Source organism: Channa argus, chromosome 7 (genome assembly GCF_033026475.1).
Source record: "Channa argus isolate prfri chromosome 7, Channa argus male v1.0, whole genome shotgun sequence".
NCBI lineage: Eukaryota > Metazoa > Chordata > Actinopteri > Anabantiformes > Channidae > Channa > Channa argus.
Genome location: NC_090203.1, coordinates 12,253,195 through 12,280,005, shown reverse-complemented (window position 1 = coordinate 12,280,005; position 26,811 = coordinate 12,253,195). Strand labels below are relative to the sequence as shown.

Below are 26,811 nucleotides of genomic sequence, written 5' to 3'. Positions count from 1 at the left end.
TCATTTAACTGATTTGCAGGAGGATAAGGATGATATATCCTTTAAAAACTTTAACTTGTTAAAAGAATGTTCATTTAATATTTAAAAATAAAAATGTGATGTTTACGTAGAAAAAAAACATAATTTCTTCTAATTTCTTCCATAGTTTGAAATAGTAAACATAGGATGGTCCATTTAAACTGATTCATAGATATAGCAAAATTTGGATTTTCACCTGTAGAAGAAAATTTATAGAAGTGCGTCAGTATTATTTTCTTACTTGCTGAATGTCACATTAGAAAATTAAAGCACCCACATGTCAGTAAAGAAAATATAAAGCTACCATCTGCCAAGGGATAGCTTAGCTTAGCATAAAGACTGGAAACACAGGGAAACAACTAGTCTTGCTCTGTCAAATGCGAACAAATTTGTTTTGTCAGCTCATGTAAAACCCAATAACTGACACAGTGTATCTTGTTAGTTTAAATTGCACAAGGATAGCAAATGGTCCACACTTTTCTACTTGTTAGTTCAGAACCTAAAGAATTAGACTGTTGGTTGTCATTTACACACCAATGGCAGCAGCTGCCATGCAAGATGCTGCCCTGATCCACTGGAAGCCAATTGGGGTTCAGATGCTTGAGAGACAAGGAGACACTGAGGCTTTTCTATATGGACAAGAAGAGGTGGGGATTAAATTGCCATCCCTGGGATTGTTCGGGGATGTCCCAGAGCTGAAGTGTAAAAACAACACTTAAAAGGTTTTTTTTTTCTTTTCCTATTGGCTTATCCAGTGAGTTCAGGGTCGTCACAGCAGATCATTGTCCGCATGTTGACGACTGCCTTTACCAACTTTTGGGCACATGCAGTGACGTGTTGTGACCTAGAGTTTGATGTAAGTGGTGGCTGTAGCTCAGCTGATAAGGCAGTTGTCCAAGGACAGTCACATGTCAAAGTGGGGCAAGGCCTTGGGCAAGACACTTGAACCCAAAATTAGGGTTTACGGTGAGGCACTGCCATCCGTGTGTGTGTGTGGGAAAGTGTGAATCAGAAGCAACATTGTAAAGGGCTTTGAATAAAAGCACTATATAAGTGGCCATTTACCATTTAAAGGTAAGAAATTTAGTATAAAACCTCAACGTGTTGTGTTTACAGGTTTCGACAGTAGCAAGTTAATTATGTCCCTAAGCTTTATATTTTTATGCTAAATTAAGCTGAGTGGTTGCAGGCATCACTAATTTAATATTTATAATAATAAGAGTGCTTATTAATCTTCTCATCTCACTTGCAAAGCAAAGTGTAATTTATAAAATGTTAATAAACAACAGATTATTTTTTTTACATTTTTAGTTATTAAAGTAATAGATCTGGTATCTAGATTCAGTAAACAGTAAGACTCATGTAACCACAGTTTCGGCTCTCATTTTTTGGCCTTCTTAGAGCTACTGTTCGTCATCTTATGTAGCTTTAAATATGTGCATGAGTTTGCACTGCACTGTAAACATGGAAATTAATATTTGAAACAAAATAAACCAAATTAAAGATCCACTTACTAGACCTTATCTTCGGTCTTTATGTTGTTGAAAGAACAGAAGGTTAGTACATGCACTTTGAGATGTTAGACAGAGAAGTAGAATTTGTAACTGTGATTAAGTGCCTTCAGTGCTTGCTCTGTTCCACAATCTGTTTATTTTTTCTACCTCCTTAATTTAATTTTTATAGAATCTGATCAGAGCAGCTCAGCGGGGTAATGAGGCTGATTACTGCTGTTGTCCAATTGGCAGTGTACAGTAAAACGTGGTGGTAATAGCAATTAACCCTGACCACGCACTGAGAAAGGCAGGTTGTTACTGCACAGCTTTTTTTTTTCTTTGTCCTTTCGGCTTATCTCGTGAGTTTAGGGTCCCCACAGCGGATCATTGTCCGCATGCCCTTCCTGACGCAACCCTCCCCAATTTCAGCAAACCATTGTAGAGGAAAGCTCACAAAATATTGAAGGCAAATCAAGATGTATTTAATTTATAATTTTATTTGTTTGTTTTTTGTACTTTAATCAGTTACAGTACAATGTTGTTTGATGACCTAAAACGTTTAACCGGTTTTAGGCTTTTGTAAAGTAGTGATACATTTACATTCAGTTACAAGTCATTAATATAAAGATTGTATATGTTTAATCCTCATTATCATGCTGCATCCAAAAGGAGACCACAACAAATACCCTATTTAGTCTGTCTTAGAAGACCTTGCAAAAAAACTACAGTGAGACCTTTTAAGAAAAGATTGCAAAATATCTCAGACTAGTTTTTTAGATATTTACATTACAACAGAGAGCTAAGAGAAACAAACCACAAAAGGAAAGATTGGACTACTGCAGCAATAATCCTATATAGTCCAGGATGTAGGATGATACCCAATAATATACAATTTTCTCACGGCCCTCAATTTGAACCTAAACTTAAATCCCCGAGGCCCAAAAAGTTATACCGACACATTATTCTTTGTTGGAGTTGGACAAGCTGAAAATATGTCCCACCTGTTTAGATTTTAGATTTTCTGTTAATTCCTGCACCATGACTGATATATACAGTAGTTCTACAGATGATTTTGTTTTTTTGAGAAGTATGTGAGCATTTCTAAGTTCTGTTTAATATAATTGAAATTAGCTTCTTATATTATATTATGCTCTTCTGGTTATTCTTACCATATGCACAATGTGTATGTTTTCGCAATACTACTACATTACTTTGCTTCTAGGAGTGTGTGTGTGTGTCCTGGTTCAAGTCACATATTTGTGACATAAGAAGCTAAAACCTTTACCTCTATTATATTTTAAAATAGGCCAAAGACAGAAAGAATCTCCATTCACATAACACATTTGTGTGTGTGTGGCTGTGTGTGCAATATAACTGATACATCTCTGTTTTAGATAGTGCCTGCAGTGTGTATCTCCACTGGGATTCTTGGGTCCAGCTCTGCTGAGAAAGCACACACGCACACTGATTTCCTCTTATTTACACACTTTCTCCTCTTTACTTGCTCAGTCTGTTTCCTGCCTCCTTCGTTTTCTGCCTGTGTCACTTGTTTTACTCCTTACTGACCTTCTCTTGTCCTCCATTGTTCTGATAGACATACACACGCCAGACATTTGATAAAAGGCTTAATTTTTAAAATTGTGTGAGTTTGTAGGCTGGAAATAGTCTAATCCCTGTACACGGCTCATAATTAGCACAGCTGATGCTTTGAAGCTTTCTGTGCTGCCAAGACTGAATATAATCATCCCATAAATTACAAGCATACTAGGATATCTGAGTAACTTGAATGAAAATCACACATTTTCTAACTTTAATTTTTCTTTTCTCTTTTTTCTGTTCACAGTGATCTTCTGTCTATGGGGTATATGGAGAGGCATTTGACCGAAAAAGGGAAGACAGTCATCACCAATGTAAGATTCTGCAGATCATCTCTCCTCATGCTTAGTCATTCTTTAACTACTAGATCATTTGCAGTTACTATAGAAGATGTAATGTTTTCCAGTAGGTTGACATTAATAAGACCATTTATTTGCCTCTAAAATTAACATGCAATCTGTAATTGATGGTAAATGACAAATGCATGCTATACAATCCACCCAGAACTACTATGCCAGATCATTATCTGGTTTTCCGTATGTCCAGATATCAGCCAGGTTTAAATACCACTTATAAAAGTTGAGGACATTGTTACAGCTGCTGTAATCAGAAATTTCACATCAAGAATAGATTAAATGGCTGAATGTGTAAGGTGAAAGGTATCACTTGTATTCAATAACCCTGAGGGAATTACTACCCAACAGTTTTTCCTGGGCTTGGTATCAAGCAAAAAAGTACACATCTAGCGCTAGCTTTTTGTAAAAGTAGAGCCAATATGGAAGGATATTTGTCCAAACAAATCATTTTCCAGATATTGATCAGATGTTGGCACTATGGTTATAAGATGGTACAAGAGGGTTTCATTGCTGAGTGTAGAGATTCAGATGTACCAATCATGTGATGTGGTGCATATTCATTCAACTAAAAAAAAAGAGAAACAGGCTGATTTTCCTCCTCTGAAGATTTTTTCTCAGCTGTGTTCAATTCCCGTCGGCCCTCTAGATCCCTCTCCCTCCCTTTGCTTAGTATTGGTTCATCAGTTAGGTAAGTGCCCATCTAGACACCCTGTTCAGCATAGATGTCAGTGGAAGTGGAACTGTAGCTGTATCTTAAACCTTCAAGTAACATGAGATTAAGATTGCTGTGATAATCCTTCAAAATCTGAGCTTTAGTTACAGGAGGTGTCATGTTCACATAAATGAGGGGATTACGTTGGTCAGGATCTACTCAGCTAAGTAGCAGATTAGTAAGATATTAGATTTGAATGATCCACATTATTACTCTTCTCATGGTACGATATGGTCACTCATAATTATGGAGCTTATTCTCCAGCAATCTGTGAATTAAATAACCTTGTGGACGAATGTTTAAAATTTAGTTTTTCTGCTGATTGTTTTGTCATGATTTCCTTTTTAAAAAGTAAGAAATAAAAATAATAATAAGAAGAAGCATTTGGGTTAGTTATTAAATCATGCTGTTTAAGAAAGTTAATGTGAGACAAGTTGTAGCACAAGTTGTAGTAATAGGTCAACTCCATGTCTCTCCTGGCTCACGAAGTACACAAGTAGAACAGGCAGCAAATACCACAACTAAATGTGATTTCACTACTTGTTTACATTTAAAATGAAATAAAGTGAACACATAACAGATGCAAAATCATCAGTTAAACAAAAAAATTGCATCCATACCATAGCTGTCTGTATTGGAGAATTTGAGTAATTACAGTTACAAAAATATCTGTTGTGTATATTGCTTAAATAACCCAGAATATATTGAACACATGAGGAAGTCAAGAAGGTATATGGAACAGACGTGGTTTTGCAAATTATCTTGCTGAACAATTAGTTTTGGCCCCTTTAACAAAGAAAGTTTCATTTCATTATTCTTTTTTCAGGATTATGTGTATAGTTTTTTATATACATGCCAGGGCTACACCCATACTCCTAAAATATGACAAAGATGCAACATAAAATGAGAAAGAAACATTGCTGGATGATAAACAAACTAAATGTAATGTATATATTCCACTGTATATAAATAATATACCTAATGGATATGACATTGCACCTTGTATTCATGATCTATTAATTGTGGTGCTTTTAGATTTCACATTTTAGACTTTCATAGTCTCTGTCCTAGTTGGTTGTCAACTGTCTGACCTCAACATTTTCATTGTGCATTGTGTTGTCCAAATTAGATTAATTACTCTTACATGGGTCTAAGGAGATCACAGACCAGGCCACATTAGCAGGATAAACTCTGAGGATGTATCCACAGCACTGGGCTTTTGGTGTTTCTTGCTTTGATGAGAAGTGGAGCAGAAGGTTCAGGACGACAGGAGAAGGAGAGATGTTGGGATAGTATAGTCACTTATAAATAGCCCTCCCTCTTTCTCTTAATTTCACAGTCATCTCCCTCTCCTTACCCTGCCTCTCTCTCTTCATGTGGGTTTATCAACCTAAATTCTGCAAATTCCATTAATGAACCCCATTCATATGATCTACCTTTCTATCTGTTTTGCTGTTGTTAATTTCCCTCTTCGTAAAGCCACAGTCTTCTCACTGTAGGTAGATTTAGGCCCATTTGTGAGTTCTGACCTTGTTGGATCTGATACTGTGAAAACAAAAATAAAACGAGTCAGAGTTAGTGTGGAAGTCTCTGTCTCATAGCCTGTTTCCTTGTCCTATAAGAATCATTACATAATTAGGAGAGAGGAAGCCAAACACTGTAACACTCTAGTACAAAGAAAATGCTAATTAATCACAGCATGGCTGATCATGTCATTCCTATAATTCAGTGATAACTCTTTATGCAAATAAATCCTTGCACACTCATATACTGTATACACAGACATTTGTATTACTATGCATTTCTGAGAACCCCTTTGAACTACATTGGTTCTTCAAACCCTATCCGTAAAATGTGTGTAGCTTACATTTCTGTAAATTTGAAATAAACACCAGCAAAATATGCCCCCACTATGTTCCAATCATTGTAAAATAAGTATAGACATGCACTACTTAACATAGTGGAGACATACTGTAGCCACACAATAATGCCCATGAATCACTTCTCTACAAGTAGTTAATAACACGAAAGGTCGCATGTGATTGTCCTCATACTCATCTAAAAGAAAGGGATGGATTGGGATTCAGATTATGTCCATGGAGAGAGCAGGAGGAAGAAGTTGACGTAGCGATGCATTGCTGTGCATGGCATCAGATTCTAGAGCAGAAATTGATCCCCACATAAAAGCTGTGGGGAGACCAACTTCCTGCCTAATGGCTGTTAGGGAGCAAGAAATGGACCAGGAAGAGAAGGCCTGCAGAGCACTTAGACACTTAGACATCATACTTAGTTATAGAAAACAAATGCTCAGAGAGGGAGAGACACAGCACGCATACATTTAGATGTATGGAGGTAAAGACAGAAAATAATGGGCTCACAGCGAGCAACGACGAGATGGAACAAAGATGGAAACAGTTTTAAGAGTGGCCGATGCTGTGGATACATTGGGGAAAAATAAGAAGACACAGCACAGTTAATGCACAGAGGGTACAATGGGATTGGGGTAAACTCTAAGTGCAAAATACCACAAGTCCAGTCAAGCACACATTCACACACACACACACAGCAAGTACACAGATTGTATCAACACCAGATCATGCTTGCACTTGTGCATGTTAGATAATCAATTCTGAGTGAGGGATCTCTGTGGACTAATTTTCTGATGGAATATAGTTATGTATGCAGCAAGCCGAATATTTCTTTCTGTTTGCATGTATAAGACATTTTAGGAGGCAGCCATTTGTATGAACTTAATCTGTGTGTGTGTTTGTGCTTTGCTCACAGGGTGGGGAGCACTGCTACTATCAGGGGAAGGTCAGGGACATTCCTCATTCCTTTGTGGCTCTTTCAACTTGTCATGGATTACAGTAAGTACAAATGTTGTGTGTGTATGACTTTTTATATGTGTTTATGGTTGTGATTCTCATTCAGCATTGTTGCCTCTGTGATTCATGGTGCTGCATCTTGCTCCCATTTATCCATTAGATCAGTGTAATTAGTTTTACCCAGCCCTTGCCTGTCTCTCTGCCTTTTTCAGTACACACATTATCATTCACAGAGGCATGTGCCCCTCTTCCTCTTAGTTTGTCCTGTCATCTTCTCTGCTGGTTTCTTTTCTCTCCTTTTCTGCATTTTCCAGTGTTGTTATTTTTAGAGTTTGTACTCTAAAACAGAACAGTGCTCTGTCAGAAAGACGGGTCAGAAGAAGGCCTACTTGGAGGAATGCGTGCTTGCTGTGTTCACTGTAGATGTGTGAGTTAGAGTATGTGTGATTATGTGTGTATATACTGTATGTATGAGGAGATGAGCTGCAATAGAGCACATTATTTGTTGTTGTGTGTGTGGGCAATATACAGCTTGTATTAATAAAATCACCTATGAATAATTAAGCTTAAAATATGACATTTTCACATATGCACATTTTCGGAAAGGAAAATATATTTTTTAAGGCCAAAAAACTCACACTGCTCTCGCTGACACTTGAGAGTAAACAGTTTATTTTGCACATGCTGTTTTTTTTTTTACATTAATTATTTAGATGTCTTAAAAAGTTATGGCAAAAGGGAATGAAAGCAGCATTTATAATACTATATTAGTAAACAAGTAAAGAAAAGTATACACTGCCTCAAGAAATGTATGTTAAATAATTTTCAATTGTAATGACATTTTCTATTAAATTATATCTGCAAGCAGCAAAAAGCTGGGTCCAAGCATATTGGTGTTATAGAAAAAGAGTCAGTGTAAACACAGTTTACAAGAGAGAGAAACAGGAAGATACACTAACAAAAGCAGCTGAGCTGGACTCAAACCAGTGACCTTGTTTGTGTTTTGATCACTAGACCAACATGTGAAGACTTGCACTGACAAAAATGGACACTACAGATTAAGTGAGTTCTACATACAATCAATAAAGTATGGCATAGATGTTGATGGTAATTAAAATATAAAACTTGAACATTTTGAATTATAATGCTTCACAATGAGTTCGGAAAACATACGTTTTGCAAATTATATCAGCAGGCTTTTTTCTGCCCCCTCTGGATTTGTCCCCAGTCGCTAGTACTTGACAGTCACCACCTTTACTGTTGGTGCACTAATACAAAATGGAAAACGTGGATACAGTAGCTTTTGATCTATTTAGATGTTCAAGTGCTGATGTTCAATTTTTTTCCTGATGACACAGTTTTATGTTTAACATCAAAATGAACAACGTGTCAACATAAAAAGTATTTTTATAACTTTTGTGTGTCTTTGTCCATTCTTTAATTTAGTGAATTTGACATCTGTGAAAACGTTTAAAACTTTAGGACAAAATTCAGAAAGGAGCAAAATGACATGATGAGAGAAGCTGGATTTCCAAATAATTTGTGTGCATGGATTACTTTTTTCTGTCCCTTGACTTTTTTCTTCTCCCTGGCCCCTCCCAGCTTCCGTACTATCACATAGTTGTGATTGAGTTTAAATAAATCAAAGGTTTTTCTGTAACAGCAAATATTGTATAAATTAATGTTAATCTACACATTGCTGACAGTGTACAGCACAATGTCAGGCCTAATTACTGAAATAATTGTTGCACACATGTGAATTCCATTGGGGTAAATTCACTGGGTGAAATCCGATCTGCAAAGCTCTGTCTTTTAATAAGGTTTGCTTATTTCATATAATTGAGGTAACATGTTGGGAATTGTTCAGCACAGCAAATTATGCAACAACGCTAAATGCAACAAAGTAAAGTGAAATGGGGCATAACATAACATGCCTTATGATCTTATACACATGACACAACACAACACATTATTATTTGGTATTGGGCAGCACGGTGGATAAGTGGTTAGCACTCCTCACAGCAAGAATTTCCCAGGTTTAATCCCCACACCGGACAGGGCCTTACTGTGTGGAGTTTATATGTTCTCCCCGTGTTTGCTCCGAGTGTTCCAGTTTTCCCTACCACTAAAATGAATGTTAGGGACCAGGTCAGGTTGGCCCATAGTGGCGGTGCACTTGGTCGCAGCGGCTCAGGACTAACCCTCTATCCGATCATTGTAATTTCGTTGTACACCTTGTATGTATAATGACAAATAAAGTACTTTATCCTTACCGTTATAATATTTCATTTGTTATTAAGAAGGTTTTCTGCAGACTTGGCATTATTAGCTGTTAGTCGTATTTATTTGATTGAAATTGAAAGAATTTAGGGATTTGCATAGCTTTTTCTTAACGTGAAAAGAAATACACAAGCTAAGATAATAGACAGCAAAACACCCATAATATACCCTCCATGTACTGCTGTTTGTGTGTGTACACACAATCACAGGCACACAAGTGGGTAAGTTAGAGACAGACAGGGAGGATAGACATTAGGAGAAAGTATTTCCCTTATGCTTAGTCAGGTGCTTACCATAATTTACATCCTGCCCTCTTCTTTGTCTACTCTCATTCGCACACACACACCCTCTGTCTCTATCTGTCTTTCTCCTAATAACACACACAAACACACACACCACACAGTCAGAAACTTTACCCTGCAGTGATCTAGGATATTAGCTTTATTCAGAGGGCTGGTGCTCTCAGCTACATCCATCAGGAGATATAGACAGCTCACTATTGACTCTAGTTCCTGTTTGCATGAGCATGATTTAAGTTCTAATCATACTGACTGAGAAATTATTAGAATAAAGACCAGAGGTGGTAACTAATAACTACAGTAACCAAATTGTCAATACTGTACTAATGTCTGTAGTACTTCCGCTTCAGTTAAGCATTTTATGTGGTAGTTCTTCTGTATTGCAGTACATTAATGGGCAGGTACTTGCACTTTACTTAGGCATTGAGTAACCTAACAGAGGACTTCAACTTGTATCTTTCTGATGTTTGGTGCTCAGCAGGGGGTGCACAGTAAGGTTAAGATTTTTAAATGACACCTAAAGCAGAGAAATTGAACCAGAGCTTTAAAAAACTGCAAAAATTCTCTCTATGTTTATCACTTTGAGTGACACACAGATATTCATTTAAGGCATACATCCACTGTTTAGATGTGGTTTGATCACACTTGATTGTCAGTGGCCTGTCATCATTTAACTGCTGTTAAATCCTGATTGATGAACAAAAGATTTTTTACATTCCCTTTCCTCCAACTGGGCCCCACTTCTTTTGACTTACATCTGCATCTCTAAAAAATGTGTCTTTTCTAATGCCAGACCAGGACAAAATGCGTTGAAGGTGAATTCTCTGTGTTGAGGCCAGAAAGAGGCAGAAAAAAAGCTTAGTGTTGAAAGAGAAGACAGATTGTGTGTACCTGCAGCGTTTACCCTCCCGACTTCATAGTTTGAACGCACCAATCTCCTAAAAGCTTTATATAAAGCAAATTAGCAGATGATATCCATTTGTGTCGACATGCGCACATTCAGATGGGGAGTAAGCTGACCTTCAAGAAGCTTACTCCAAGCATTTCTCAAATGCTTAGATAACCTTTTGTGTCACATAATCATCCACCCCTTCTTAACTTTTCATATGCAGAACACAGCTGTAAGAATAGTAGAGGATTTTGTCAAGAACTGCATCGTTTTGGAGTGCATTACAGTTATTAATCTGACAAATGCTCAAATCATACAACAAACCCCCTGGGCATGAAATGGCTAATCTATCACACTGACATCTGAGTTGAATTCAGATTATTATTACATTATTACATTTAATAAATAATAAAACAACAGAAACCAGCACTTATATTTTCTCTCTCCCCTTTCTGTGTCTTTCTCTTTCAGTGGGATGTTTTTCGATGGCAATAACACCTACATGATTGAACCTGGAGGACAGAGCAGCAGCAATGTAAGAAAACCACAACTGTAATGAAAATGTATGTTTGGACTAGCTGGAGCCTGTGATGGCATTTCTAAAGGCGATTTACCACTTTGTTCTTCCACAATCTCTACACATCCAACTGCCTCTGTGACCAAGTCTAGGGTCTGTTACAGCAGTGGTCTGATGAGCTTATTGATAATGCTTGATTTTATTCTGTGTTCCTTTAAAGTTACACTGGATTAGCTGATTATATAACACTAATAATTAACAAAAAGTAAACTGCAACAGTTACTGTAAATTATTATTTGCCAAAGGTTTCATAATGAAATTTGCTAAAATTGTTATGTTAATGATTAAGCAATCATAAATGCCCAACCTTTACCGGCCCCAATTTTTTAATATATAAGAGTTAAATGGAAATTTTTGGTACATTGAATAATAAAGTGAATATATTTGGGCACTATCAGTTGTATAAAACAAGCAATTTCAAAATATCACATGGCATATTTAAGTTTTGACAGGTACTTTTCACTTTTTTCTAGTCTACTAAAGACTTTACAACTAACATTGAATTGGGAAGATAACTATCAAATTAACTTGACCAGGGGGAAAAAAAATCACTAGCTGTATCTCTTTGTTAAAGTCAATATTGTTACATCATTTGTTTCATCTTTATTTAGTACCATCAGCACCTGGACATTGTTCCCCTTTTTACCTGCTTTAAAACTAGGTCCATGTAAGACTACTCTTTGTATTCAGTCCACTGCTACCTTATTTGTTGTAATGTAATGTTCTTTCACTCCATCAGAATTGCTAGATTCTTAAATTTTTGGGGTCAGCTGCATCTGATCATTTCTAACTTTTCAAAACAAACTATTTGACAGTATAAATATCCATCCATCCATTATCTTTACCCACTTGTTCTAGGTCATCTTGTTCGGGGACACTGGAGTCGCTCCAGCTGTCATTGGACGAGAGGCAGGGTACAGTACACCCTGGACATGTTGCCAGTCTCAGGGCCAATACATAGAGACATTCACAGACAGGCAGCTTTCATTCCTGCGTGTGTCAGTTACTGTCTAGAGAGGATCTTGAGACAAAGTCAGGTTCGGTTACAAATCAGCATGAACACTGAGAGTGATACACAGGTCTCAGGACAGAAATATATTCTGGATCACAAGACCTAAAGACGGCAGAAAAGTCTGCAGCTAATTAGATAATAACAATTACACGGATTATGGCCAGAACAAAGGGACAGATCTGAGATTGTCCAAAGACTGCACAGCCACTGATACTGTGTGTGTGTGTGTGTGTGTGAGACTTAATTTCTGCTCTAATTAAAATGTCCTGAAAAAGTGTGTGTCTGGTGTTAATCAGTAAGGGGACAAAATGAGACATGATAAGAGAGGTCAGGGGCTTGTGTGTTCCTGTGTGGCTGTGTACACATGGATGTTGTTAGTGCTAAAAACGCATTTAGAAGACCATTACAAATGTACAAATGCAAAGAGGAAAGTTACCAAAGAGAAAACAGATGAGGAGCAGGCAGATAGACAGAGGGAGGGGAACCCGAGCAAGAACACAAACACAATAACTGGTAAAATTATTGTCACTGATTTTTGTAATCACATTGCTTGTAATTGTATCTGCTGTAGGGAAACTGTAAAAAAGAGGAAACATTTGGCGTGTAATGAAAATTGCTGCATCACATTAATAGGGTAATGAAAAGAAGAGTGCATTTGAAGTTATAAAAAGCAGCAGAACATTTTGAAAAAAAGTTGAGGAAATTGGAAGAAGATAGAAGATGCAGACAAAAATCCTTCAGCCGACTGGATTTATTTCACGTCCGTCACTTTGTCTTTTCCCCTTCCTCTTCTTCGTTTCTCCTCTGCCTCTGTCATTCCTCTCGAATGTTTTCTGAAAAGACTAAATTATTGAGAGAGGGAGTGAGGTATTTTGACTCAGAGTGTTGCTGCAGCACTTCCCTTCAGAGAATCTTGGTCCCCTTTTTTAGTCATACACACAGACACAATGATGTAAAATACACATACAAATTGGGAGATTCTCTATTAGTTTGTTTTTTGTATACATGTAGAGGTAAAAACACTTCTTAATGTAAAATATTAAAAAGACAACTAAAAGATATCTGCTTCATCATGTACAGTATGCAGCTAAGACAAAGATATCAAATTATTCAGGTAATTGTTCAAAGATATTGTTTTTGCTTTTTTGAATTTATTTATTGTCAGGCAACTGGCCAAATTAAATTTATGTAGCCATGTTGTTTTTTGTGTATTGTCCAAACAAAGACCAAGGACCGAAATGCACATCTGTGGTTATCTTAGAAAATGATGAAATGGCAATAGACAGACACACTCTCTATGGACAATTTCAATTATTTCTTATCATAAGGAAGTTTTTCAGACTTCCTATATATTATAATTTGGTAATGACTAATACCTGAATGGCTTTTCAGAGTGTTATGGAATGTAGCAGATTGTAGAAGAGCACAGATTTGAATATCTCATCATCTTCAATATGCAATTTAGCTTTAGGTTAGTTTCTTAAAGCTAAATTGCATACTGTAGCTTCAAGTAACATTATGAATGATGTGATTTATTTGTAGCTAAATATTTTTTCATCATGGTATTACTACTTGTACTCAATAAAGGAGTTCGTCCATCACTGCACATTGGACACATTTGCTTTTCATTTTCCAGACTGAAATATATTTTCAAAAAGGTGGTTGGAAACCAGCAGATCTGAAATGATATGATAATGATCTATGCTTTGTATACAAATTAGATAGAACATAATGTTTGGTGGGGAAAGGGTTTTGCCTCAAGTGGCAGTGCTGGTATCTGCTCGATAATGTCGGGTACGGCTCTGCCCTCATGCCCAGCGGTGACTGTCAGTTTGTCAGCACTGAACTCTGCATGTCTGCTCTCCCTGGGCAATGGTCCACATTGACTTTCTCTCCTCTTCTGCATCTATGGGTTTCACTGAGTGTATGTCTTTCTCCATTCCAATTTCAGTCTATGTATCACTTTGTCCCTTTGACAGTTTACTTTGGCAGTTTACTTTGGCTCAATCAGTAACGTTTTTAATAAGTTGTGCCTTGTGATGCATCACTAGTCTAGCTGTAGATCTGGTTGGAAGTCATAGAAAAAAACATGGTCTGATGGGGAGGGTGTAGAGATAGAGTCGGCATGACTCCTATAAGCCATATGGTAAATCCATCTGCCCTTCTCCTGCCAAGCCACAAAAAGTTACACAGGACGATGGTGTGTCCTGAAAACCCTGCATAGTCTTGTCATCCTATGCAGCTGAATGGATTATGTGTTTATTGTGTTATCTAAATAGGCTTCTGGACAATTAAAGTACAGGAGTGAGAATACACAGCACCAAAATTAACGTTCACATGATAAGAATGTCATGTTCCAAAACACTACTGCACATGCTTGATTAATCTTGCACTTCTTGTGTAAGTGTGTGCACACAGACACACAGTCACCACACTTTGAAGATGTATGATGCTAGCTTGCATATGCAGAAAAAAAACATTAGTTTAGTTCTTTTGTGCATTATCTTTCCAGCGCCACCTGCATCCTAAGTTCTTTGGACAAAATAGAATGCTATTTTTCTTATAGGTGCTGTAACTTATTATTTTAAGCCACAACTAATTAATGCTTAGAAAACAGCATTAATGCATTTGTGTTACTGCATTTGCTAGATGATACATCACAGTGCATATATTATTAAATATTATTATATTTATTTATATTATATATTATTATTGACCTTTTTATTATTTTTTTTAATTGCATAAATCATTTTAATCAATCAGCAATGCTAACAGATACGGTTTTGGCACAGTGGTTCTTTGAGCTTAATAATTTTCAGCAGATATTTACCATTTTCACAACATTGATTTTTCTCAGTTACCCTTAAATATTTGTTAAATTCATGCAGAAATTATTGACACATTTTACTAAAAACCAGATTGGCTGACTTACCATCAGACCAAAATCTGTCTTTTTAGTTATCCATACCCATTTCAGAATTTGTAACTTTCATCTGTTTTATGGAATTTTAAATTAAATATCTTTTCATGTTCTACTGTTGGTATCTTGGCATTTCTGTAAACATTCCCAGACGTCCCATCTGTGATGTCCACAAATGCTCTGCTTTATAATTGCTTCAGGAGAGGCTGCCGATAATGGTCTTCACTCATTGGGGGTGGGGAGATTAGTTTAAAGAAAGGGGTGTGTTGGTGGGGGTGCTGGCAGGTTGTAGGGTATTAGGTGCGAAAAGGAGGGTTTTTTTATGCAAGCTGGAAATAGAATATTTTAAAGGGGGTCTCCCTGTGGCCTCGTGTTGCCTTCATCTTACTTATCGTGAACTAGTTCATTCACACATGCAGGGAGAAAATGAAAAACATGTTACCCCTTTCTGCTTTATATTCATGAGCCAGCCGTCTGTGTCTTAGGTACCATCTCTCTTGGCAACACAGGCACCACCCCTATCCCTTTGTAGCAGGACATATTAAAGCCATCTGTGTTTAGACCACTAATCTCACACACCCCGCAGAGTCTATATGCTGTGTGTATATTTTTGAACTGGGATGATTGGCTGGGAGTGATGAGCTGGGAAAACAAAGAAGGCACGCGTCAAGTAAAATGCTTTATTACAGTTATTTTAGTTATTTCAGCAGTAAGTGATGGATGGAACTGTGTGTGTGTGCTGAAAATAATACAAAGCACCTATATCATAGTCTTTCTTCCTTCCTTTCTTTTCTTTGGATTATGTTCTAAAAAATCATCAGCCACTGAACTTGAAAGAGTCACATCAAAGGAGTTGGTTCCACTTATGAGTGTTGCAATTTAGGCCGATGTTAATTCAGCTGCTTGGTTCACTTGAACTACATCAGAGATAAAACAAAACACTCGAGTGTTAAAAACTGCACTGTTAATATAGTGCTAATTTTTCTTATTTAGCTCAAGTTTCTGAGAGAGGTATTTTAATATAGGGAATTCGGAGAGAAGTTTAAAAGCATTATTGTGTATAGACACCCTAAATTCAAGCCATTGAAGGCAAGTTGAAAACTGGTGAAATTGCCCAATAAGTGTTTGTTAGTGTGAAAATAATCTCAAGTTAGTGATCTGCAGTGACAAAGACTTTCTTGTACCATCTACTACCTTTTTGCTTTAGTTCTAAACATTATGTCTGAAATAAAACAGGTATCATTCATCACCAGCCCAGTTCCATCATGTGAAGCATGGCATCGGCAGCATCATGCTGTGGGGCTGTTTTTCTGCAGCAGGGACTGGGAGCCTGGTCAGTGTTAAGGAAATGCTGGATGGAGTAAAGTAGAGAGATATTCTCAATACAAAACAGCTCAGGACCACAGTCTGGGCTGAAGGTTTACCTTCCAACATAACAACTATTCACACAACCAAGACAACACAGAAGTGGGTGAGGGACAACTCTGTGATTGTCCTAGAGAGGGACAGCAAGAGCCCTGACTTGAACCCAATTGAACCTCTCTGGAGAGACCTGAAAATGGCTGTCCATCAATGGTCCCAATCCAATCTGACTAAGCTTGAGATTTGCAAAGAAAAATGGCAGAAAGTTTGTTGTGATTGTCAAAAAGGCTTGAAGCTGTAATTGCTGTTAAATGCAACAAAGTACTGAGTAAAGGGTCTAAATACTTATGTTCATGTGATACTTTTTTTCAGTTTTCTATTTTTAATACATTTACAGGCAATTCTGAAATATGTTTTCACATTGTCATTGTGGGTAACTAAGTGTAAGTTAAAGAAGAAAATGAATTTAAGCACACATAGAAAAATTGAAGAGTAAAAGACGCATGGCATCGGCAGCAATAATACTGAATGCAATGTAGATTTTCAACCATTTCAGTTTTGTTTCCTGGCTCATGAGACAGCTAACAGCAGGAAAAATTAAAGTAGAACAAGTGATTTTAAAATATTATTTACTTGTGTGGCAATGTGTGGCATTACAAACAGTTGCTGTATAGGAGAATGAAGTGTATTAATAAAAGAGTTTAAAATCAGCAATGGAGCACAAAAGAACTAAATTTCTCTTCCAGTTTGTAATTCAGGGCGTCTGAAAGCTGCTAAGTCCCACTTAACATTTTTCCACATCAATACTTGCTGTGCAGTTGTAGAACACAATCTTTTCCTGAGGATCAACAAAGTACTGTCTTATCTAGTTTTGCACCAACTCTTTTTTTTGGTCACAATCACAGATATTGATTAGCTTTAATCAATTAAGAAAATTGGTGAATTTTAAATAGATGTCATTGTTACCCTAGCACATAAAGAAGTATTTAAATGCATTCCCATATATATGCTTTGATAAAAATACTAAAGATGACAGTTTAGAAAAGCAAGTGACTATATCGACCTTATACAATACCATAGTAGGTACAATACACACAACAAAAAATACGAAAGGCAACAAATAAACTGGGAAACTTGGCCTAATCACAGATACTATCACCACTGAACCAGAAAAGCCAAATCACACCAGATAATGTCATTTGTTTAATGGTATAACAGACAAATGCAACATCTCACATATTCATCTTGTGATTCTCCTACTTCAATCAGCTGACACATTGAAGAAATGAACAGCACTCTCATCATGTCATTTTTATTTAACATTACAGCTCATTATCAAAATGTATCTCACAATAATCTAAATCAGTATCTGAACATTACATTTAAAATAGCTAACAGATTTAGTGCCATCTTTTTTAAAAATATCTAAAAACTTACATGTTAAGATAAATATGTTAGAGGTCATACATACATTTAAACAAAAGTGAACAAAGGCAATAAAAACGGGCAGTTTTTACATAATTAGTGCATTTAATAGTAGCTGCTCTTCACGGCAGTGACATTATCAACAATTCATGTTGCATAACAGATACAAAACGTTACTTAGTAGTTTGCCCATTTAATTACAGAATTTTAAGTTTAAGAGTCAGTGTTTGATCAGTAGTGATAACAAAAGACCTCTATAAAGTATGCTGTGGATGTAACAGTGAAATATAAATTGTCTATGAACATGAAACCTAAGGCTTTTCATGATCTGTTGTCACACTGGAAATTTATTTAAAGTGACCAGCCAAATACTGGGAAATGTTTGCATGACGATTGTAAGCAAGTCCACTGGCCACTTCTAGAAGCGAAGAGCTTTTGTTTAGTGATCACACTCTGCTTGTACAATACTTCATAACCAATATCTCTCAATAAATCTAATTGGTTCCTTATGCATTTTTGGTTACAAATGAAAATGTATTTTCTTCCCTTTCTACATTACTTATCTGAAAACAGTGCTGTTTCCACCAGTGCTTTAGTCTTTGTTTTAAAGGAAATGTCATCCTTCATTTAAAACCACCAGGGTTGTTTTGACTGGCTTTCATCTTGTACAATTAGCAATTTACAGTCCAGACTGACAGACTGACTGACTGAATTCTTGAAGCCATCACTCTAGAGGCTGTAAATGGCCTTCATGTTATTACCTTTTATCTATCAAGTTCTATTAGTTTTATTAATAGTGAACTTTATGGAGGTATGAGGACAAAAGCTAAGGTTATAGCCTTTCTTTTGTTAGTCTCCCTGTGTCAGCACGGGAATATCAATCTCTATGGCAGACATCCGTGAGCGGGTGGAATAGCGGTGACCTGCATAGCTGGATGCATAGCCCTGAGAAGGAGCATAGCTTTGCGAGGGTGCATAGCTGTAGGCCTGGGTCCCTCCCACCTCTGATCCATACCCATCTGGAGCAGAAATGTGAGACATGTACACCTGGGATGGTGCAGGGGCGACCACACTCTGTACATAGCCCTGGGAAGGCACATAAGGCTGTGTGTCAATTACCGTGGGGGGGTTAAGAACTTGTGGTGGGAAGGGCTGAGTCCCATACACTGGGGAGGGAGGGTATCCATTGCTAGTGAGAGCCTGGGTTGATAAAGAGGTTGGCATGTTGGGCAGGGGTAACCAAAAGGGTGATGGCAACTTCTTACACATACAGTACCACATGAACATCAACAGCGCAGCCAGCATCAGTCCACCAGAGCAGCCAATTGATACATAGACAGCAAACCCATCTGAGAAAATGTTGTCATATCTCATGTTTAACTCTTTGGTATGGAACAAAAACCAAACTGAGGGGGCAACAGCGATAGCTCCACCCAGGAACAAGAACATCCCAGCCACCAGGTGACAGCCTGCACTGTTAACCAGGAATCTTAGAGTTTTAATGTCTGGTTCAGGTTTGTCTGAGCAGCAGCAGGTTTTACACATCCCAGCCATGCATAGCAGCAAAGCTAGTGATCCAAACAGCAGGGCTGTGGGCAGGCAGAACTGCAATATCCGTAGGTCCAGCTGGTCCACTTTAGAGTACCACTAGATACATAAGAAAACATAATTTCTCTTAGAATAGTTTAGTGCATATAAGAGAAGCAAAAGCAGAAGAGAGCAGATTTCTTTTACCTCTGAATCATAGTAGTAACATCCTGAATAGCCATCCTGCTGCACACATTTAGCCCATAGCCCATCATACACACTGACATTCTTGGCATTGCGATTGAAGGTAACAAGTCTTGTTATACGCCACTGTGGGAGTATTGCTGCCACAGCAATCCCTCCAACACATACAAAGGCAATGATAAAGGCAAAAGCGTTGGTGGCGTGGATGTTGCGGCACGACATGGTTTGTCAGTGCTGTCTGGATCTGGGTCCAAGAAAAGAGTTCCTATTTAAATGGATAAAGTGAGAAAGTCAAACAGAAACAAGTCATCCTTGCTGTGGAAATGAATGAGGCCATAAAATATGTTTGAATAACACAATTTATCTGTATACAAAACTTCTGAAGTTGAGAAAAGGACATGGTAATACAATTGTTTCTGAATGGCCTTGTTACTACTGAAACCTACTGTGCCACAGACTGACCTAGCTTTGGCCAATCCCCTCATATTTCTATTCACAAAGTGTGGCTGACCTCAAATCTGGTAAGGAAGAAACAATGTTCTCATTTAATTAGCTAACAAAGTCAGAATGAGTTGATGGCTGAGGCTGCAGACCAAGAATGTCTATAATGCAGTGCAATATACAGGCTGTACAGCTACACAAAGAGTAATTGAATCAGACACAGCATGACACAGTGAATGATCATGGCTTTGTTTCAACTTAAATTTGAAAAACCAATATATGGTTTTATGTAATACATTTTAGATATTTGAATTATGCTGTACTCAGGTTAAAGCCGTAAAATGTTGCTTTCAGCTGAAATTTGTTGGGTTAATGCATATATGATTAAGTTTAAAGTGCTTCATGGCATAGCTTCTGGCTGTATTGATGAATTGCTGGTTCAATACAAACTAAGGTGCTGCCTCAGTCAAGGTTCTTCTATATCTGCAAACTTTATCCAGGTGAACAGGCTTTTTGCGGACAGTGCCCCAGAGGTCTGGAGCTTCCAGAGTGAGGATCTGATGCTTGGATCTTTTGAATCATCATACAAATGCATCTTTCTTATTTTTATTAAGACCTGTTTTGCTGTACTATATTTTTTTTATTGAATCTGTTTAAATAGCCAAGTATGGAATCATACAAACAATGTGTATTGCTTTCATTTCTGCTTTATTTATCGCCACTTTACAAGATTCACCTCAAGACATTTTTATATGATGAAGTAATAAATGTAAAAGATTAAATAATAAAGTCATAAAGTTTGCAGACCTCAAACTAACCGCATACATACCAAGACTAAAATATAAATAACACATAACTGATACTGAGTCACACAGTAACTTGGTGATAATAGGTATTTCGAAAGCTATAATTGCGGTATCAGCTATGCTAGCGCGGTAAGCTAACTGGGTGGGTAGTTCTATCCAGCTACCGCTAAAGGCAAACACTAGTTAACGAATACTGTCATGTGTCAAGTGTCGTGCTAACTGAAATAAATTAAATTAACGTGAAAACTGTGACACGAATGAACTAGCACACCTTCTCACTCGACACTAAATCGTTAACAATAACGAGCTAGCCGGTGCTAAACCGTTAGCATTATAGCAACCTGTTGCGTCCCGTCGATGTGAAACTCCAAAACGGTATCTGAACTACTTTTATCATAAACTAACGTTACAATACCTTTTATTTCCAGCTGTTCAGTTTTCTTCACAGCGAAGATGGTGGCATTTCAGCCCGGTCCTCCCTTACACACTTCAGCCTAAACCAAAGCTGTTTCAGGAACATTAACGCAAAACAGAGCGTAAACAGGATGTGGTCTGAGATCCACTGGGTTTTTTTCTCTCTCGGCGCTGTCTCACAGGTTTTGACCCTGTGGACTTGTTCTTGTAAATCAAATAGTTTATAAAGTAGATAAAGTATTGACGCGAGCAACAATAAAGATAAATACAATATCAATTGATCAAAAATAGAAACAACATTACAATACATATTTTTTTAACCATACATTGCTGTTGTCATATGGCATTTTGGTACAGTAGGAGCAAATTATTTACGAAAGTACTCTTTCAAATGTATTGGTAGAGTATGAGCAATTTAGTTCAGCTTAATTCAGATTTTTTTTCAAATAATTCAGCTTTTTGTTGTCGTTGCACTGAATTTAGGTGCTCGTGAATAAATCACAGATTAAAATAAAGCATTTAAGGTGTGTGTGAGAGAGAGAGGGAGATGGATTGAAAAGACAAAGAAGAGAGCTGGATGCACGTGCACATAAGAGAAATACTCCTTATGTATGTGTGTTTGTATACAGGATTAACAAAATAGTACTTACTACACAACCAGTATACAGGACTGAAATGTGTTAATTTGGTTTTACATCAAACAAGCAGACTAGCATAGAGTATATATTTTATAACATAGGTTACTTTGTTATTTTTATGCTTTTCTACATATTGGCACTCAAAGCGCTTTATCAGATGAATTTGAACAGTGGTGCTTAATTTGTAGTTCAATCCTTGAAAGAAGTAAAAGCAAAAAAAAAAGAGAAATAAAAAATATTCCTTCTGACATAATTCATCTGTATGCCCTGCACATCTGTTTGTGGCTCTTGAACCATTTGACTTCAATCCTTAAAGTAATGGTTTCCTGCAAATCAGCGATTTCCACATTTTTTATATTGAGAAACTTGATTGAATTAATTTGTTTTTTGTCTTTCAGAGAGATGTCCGCATTCACATGATATATAAATCTGCTGGGCAAGAGGGATTTAATGGTTTCCTTGATGGTAAGATAAAGCCTGAACACAAAAATTACTTAATGTGCAATTAATATTTATGGAAGCATATTTATAACAAATGTAAAGTATATCTGACTGATTTATAGAAATTGTTCCTGACAGTTGATTGCAATTCCCAGGTGATCTTCCAGAGCCGCCTTTTCCTAGCCCTCCATTTCCTGGATCAAAGGTTGTTCGCAGGAGAAAAAGGAGACAGGTAGAAGTCTGCTGAAGTACTATCTTTATTTTGTATTGTCATCATTGGTCGAGTGATACCCATAGACTCTTATTGACTTTACTTTGTGTTTTGCACATGTGTTTGTGAGACTTTAGGAAATAATAATAGTCTAAATGCTGTTTATTCAAACCTGATTACTCTGTTTCCCATGCATTATCTTATTTCACAAAGCTAAAGAGAGTACTACTTCCTGTTCTCCTCCCACACAAGAGCTTTTCACCCAGCTCTCTCTGCTCCTCCTCTTCTTTTTTATTAAATATTTACATAATCAGTGGAGGCTTTTTTAAATCTGATTTAACTTCACAAAGCTCATCTTTACTGATTTTGTCTGTATCTCTGTTGTTTTTCTCAGGCTCCACATGTGTCACACAGTGTAGAAGATGAGACCAAATACATTGAGTTAATGGTCATCAATGACCATTTGATGGTAAGCCTTTAACTAAATTGATTGTTATGATAAATTGTATAGTGTAAAATATCAATTCTGAAATATGAATGTGACGATAAAATATAAAAATTAAACTGATGTGTCTGCACCTGATCATTATAAAACAGGAGTGTGCCACGGTGCAAAAATATGGCTCACAGATGTGTTTTAATTGTTTTTGGATAACTGAGGAGCTCTACAGCAGAAACAAAAACCACATCCGGTTTTGGTTACCATAGAGAATACTTTTTGTTTGTTAGTAGATAAACGTTTTATTTTGGTTATTTAATGGGATTTTTTTGTTGTAATAAAAGATAGAATTTTAGCACCTTTTACTCTCTGAAAACGTGTGGGGAGCTGCGTGGACAAGATTCAGTATTTTAAAAGTTCTTGCACAATTTATAGTGCAAATGTTATGATCCAAATATGCCTGTCTACCATCTACTGTGACTGATTTTGATTTGCACACATTAAGAGAGATATTTGAGTTGAATCAAATGTGCAAACAATGCTTCTATTTTACATTTAAATAGCTCAAAATGAATTTGTTCGAGATTATGTATCCCATTTTTATGTTTTCTCTGCATCCCTCTGTGTGTCTCTCTTTTGTCTCCCTCCAGTATAAGAAACATCGGCTTTCCGTTGGACACACAAATAACTATGCTAAGTCAGTGGTCAATATGGCTGACATGGTAAGAAAAATATTGATCCTCTTCTTGGAAAGCTTGCCACAAGCAGTCCCAGGTATTGGAGCTGAGCACACATTGCCCCTTTTTCTCATTTAACCAACCTCTCTCTCCCCCATTTAAAACCTCCCCTGGTTCATAATATGCTGCAAACAGCCATTAACCAGCCAGTCATGAGTTTTCAGGTCTCAGAGGACTGAAGTGGCAGTGGCATCTCAACAGCACTGAGGCAGACACTGCAATGTTTGATTATTTGTAGCCACATCTGTGTGCTGTTACTGAAATCTGACCTGCTACTGGGTCATGTTGGTAAGATGATAGGTGGATGAACCCTGAGAAGGGTCATGCGTCTGTGGTGCCCTTGAGGACGATCATGTGAAGCAGGTTCTCTTTGGGAAGTACACATTGATTTCTGTATACAAGTCCTTTTTTGTGTGTGTGCCATGCTGTGGCCACATTCACCGGGACATTAGGTGCTGTAATTGCCTGTGCTTGGCAATGAATATTATTACACAAAAATATTATTAAAGTTACAACATGGATATCTATTACAGTGAGTGAAACAGCCCTTTTCAGCTTTGTCATAAGACTGCTGGCATTCAGCTTAAACACACAGGCGTTGCTCTTTTCCTCTCTTACAGTGTCTGTCTAGTTCAGGAGCACAAGAGATTTTCATCTTATGAAAGCAAACAATTGTATTTACCATCCCGTTCACTCCTGCTTCGCCCTTCAGACTGTTACTCTTGTTGACTCAGTTTAGCTGCCTGCTATGTGCTGGTATCTGGTGGCAGGACCCTACTGATCATACTGACTGTTTGACTGGTGCTGTCAAACTAACATCTGGAGATGCTGACGAATATGAAACATGCCTGTTAATCAGGCAATAACGCCTGGTATCTGCATATTACCACTTTCAGTTAGACAAGGATTTTTAAACTTTTATTTACTTCCATTCCCCAGATTTTTAAAGAACAGCTCAACACCCGGATTGTGCTGGTTGCCATGGAAACCTGGTCAGCTGACAACAAGTTCAACATCGACGATGACCCCATGGTGACACTGAAGGAGTTCATGAAGTATCGAAAAGACTTCATCAAAGAGAAATGTGACTCTGTCCACCTCTTCTCGTACGTTCCAACTTGTTAGGATTTCCTTGTGAACTGTGTTCCTGACGTATCCTTATTTAACACATACTGTCCTTTTTCTCATCAGAGGGAATCGTTTTCATAGCAGCTGGGGAGGAGCTTCTTATATGGGAGGCGTTTGCTCCCTTACTAAAGGAGGTGGAGTAAATGAGGTAAGTCTTAATCACAGATTTTGACACTCCGTGTCTTACATTGAACATCATTGCCCTTACAATCATTTATGCTGATGCATTATGCACGCTCTTTTGTCTTTTCTCAGCTGAAGCTGAAGCTAAATTAATGCAAAGATTTTGTAAGCTTATTTCCAATACATAATGTTTCTGGACTAATCTAATAAAAATGTATTCTCTGTCTCCGGTTGTTTGTTGCTGTTCTTGCTCCTTCTCTGTCTCTCCATCAGTACGGGAAAACGGATGAGATGGCCATAACCCTTGCTCAGTCTCTTGGACAGAACATTGGTATTTTCTCTGACAAGAAGAGAATCCTCAATGGTACTTATTCAAACCTTGATGATTTTTATTTGGTACCTTTAAAACATAAAATAATTTTAAGCCTGCTTTCTATGTGATGAAAAGTGGTAAATGTGTCATTGTTTTTTATTTTTTGGTTTATCTTTCAGGTGAATGTAAATGTAATGACCGTTGGTCAGGCTGTATCATGGATGATGTTGGGTAAGTTACTTTGAAATTGCTTTTAAATTTCCTATCAAGTCATACATGGTTCTCGTAGACACAATGGTCATCTTTCACAGATGCTGTTGATGCAGTATTTATGTCATCAGAGTTTCACAAACAAATCTTAGTGTTGAACTCCAACTGGGATCAAACATTTCAGCTAATATGTGTTTTGGGCTAAATGTGCAGGTATTACTTTTTTCATTAGTGTCCCAACAGATTTGAATCACATCATAAGTTTGAAAAGTGTTGACATATCATCCAAATCTCTGAAAAAAAGATTCTTTCTTTCTATATTGTTTCATGGATGTTATTGTCTCGCAACAGTTAAATTGGCTTTAACAGTAGTTAATATGTGAACAATATGTGTTCATAATCTGAAACCGACCAGAAATAAATACTACAAAATAATTTCCTCAACATCTTGAGCATTTAAAGATTAATTAAATTATATGATCAAAGTAAACTGAATAACCTTAGTGTTGATTTGTAGTTGACTATAAAGTTCTCTGTAATGTCCTCTAAAATGAACTTATTTTCACAAATTTCCATTTCTGTTGGGAATAAAAATCAACTAGAGTGTTTGTTTAGTTCTGAAATTAACCACTAGGTGCCACTCCAGGGTTATTTTCCATAGCTTATCATCACAGTTATGTAACTTCTTTGAGATCCTTACAGTTACAGTTGATAAATCAGTCTGTTGTCAATTTCATGCTCAAACCATGACCATGTTTGTCTTTAAATATATTTGCAGTGCATATACGGTGACTGAGCATTGTGTTACAGTGAGCATTAGGATATGATTCTTGTGTGCAAGAGGCTTTGTGTTTGTGTGTATACCCCTCTTCTTAAATACTTGTGTGCATTCCCCCTCTATCCCAAATGGCACAGCAGGTGAGCAGAAGCTTGGCTAGAATGTTGCCTGTGCTGTTTTGGACCAACTGGCTGCCTCGGAGGGGTTGTCAGTCATCACACCCTTTCCCATTTCACCCAACAGCACAACAGCCACTGTGGCCCCAGCTTCTTGTTCGATTCAAATGATATGAACAAATACAGTTTGCTGCGTCTTTGTTATATACTGGCTGTATTTTTCATTATCATTTTTGTACAATTTCACATGTACTTTATGCTTATTCTTCAGCTTTTGGCCAATTTCACTGGCTGATCAACCAAGAAAGTTTTATTAATTTGATTATTATCCCTTATTATGGGCTCTTTCTCTCTCCTACTTTTTAAAGTCAGTCCATAAGTTATTTTAGTCCATGTCTTAACCGATTGAAACAGTCTGCAATGTCATTTTCATCTTAGGCCAATGCCTGCCTCATTTCCCTGTAACAACAGTACACTCCTCTGATACTCCCTGCCCAGATCCTGCTGAGGTCTCATTACAG

The 26,811-nt window shown here is 37.2% G+C and overlaps 2 protein-coding genes across 11 annotated transcripts in view; one reads left to right on the top strand and one right to left on the bottom strand.

Moving 5' to 3' along the window:
- adam22 (ADAM metallopeptidase domain 22) overlaps nucleotides 1-26,811 on the top strand; it is a 56,978-nt gene that overhangs the window by 14,214 nt on the left and 15,953 nt on the right. For 8 of the 10 annotated variants that reach the window (XR_010914759.1, XR_010914760.1, XM_067508988.1 and 5 more), the window contains exons 4-14: nucleotides 3,355-3,421; nucleotides 6,960-7,042; nucleotides 10,940-11,003; nucleotides 22,193-22,259; nucleotides 22,391-22,467; nucleotides 22,841-22,915; nucleotides 23,536-23,607; nucleotides 24,562-24,728; nucleotides 24,814-24,898; nucleotides 25,147-25,237; nucleotides 25,366-25,417. Coding sequence is in view for 8 of the 10 variants with exons in the window: in XM_067508988.1 (XP_067365089.1) it covers nucleotides 3,355-3,421; nucleotides 6,960-7,042; nucleotides 10,940-11,003; nucleotides 22,193-22,259; nucleotides 22,391-22,467; nucleotides 22,841-22,915; nucleotides 23,536-23,607; nucleotides 24,562-24,728; nucleotides 24,814-24,898; nucleotides 25,147-25,237; nucleotides 25,366-25,417 (900 nt within the window). In the remaining 2 variants the exon portion in view is untranslated. Of the gene's footprint in view, nucleotides 1-3,354; nucleotides 3,422-6,959; nucleotides 7,043-8,014; nucleotides 8,063-10,939; nucleotides 11,004-22,192; nucleotides 22,260-22,390; nucleotides 22,468-22,840; nucleotides 22,916-23,535; nucleotides 23,608-24,561; nucleotides 24,729-24,813; nucleotides 24,899-25,146; nucleotides 25,238-25,365; nucleotides 25,418-26,811 lie in introns of those variants that run through there. The other 2 variants (XM_067508995.1, XM_067508989.1) reach the window with 2 other exon arrangements.
- cldn12 (claudin 12) lies at nucleotides 17,530-21,316 on the bottom strand. Its single transcript, XM_067509005.1, has 3 exons — nucleotides 21,158-21,316; nucleotides 19,499-19,760; nucleotides 17,530-19,411 (listed from the first exon to the last, which is right to left on the bottom strand). The coding sequence occupies exons 2-3, from the start codon at nucleotides 19,715-19,717 to the stop codon at nucleotides 18,614-18,616; spliced, it is 1,017 nt and encodes a 338-aa protein (XP_067365106.1). The 5' UTR covers nucleotides 19,718-19,760; nucleotides 21,158-21,316; the 3' UTR covers nucleotides 17,530-18,613.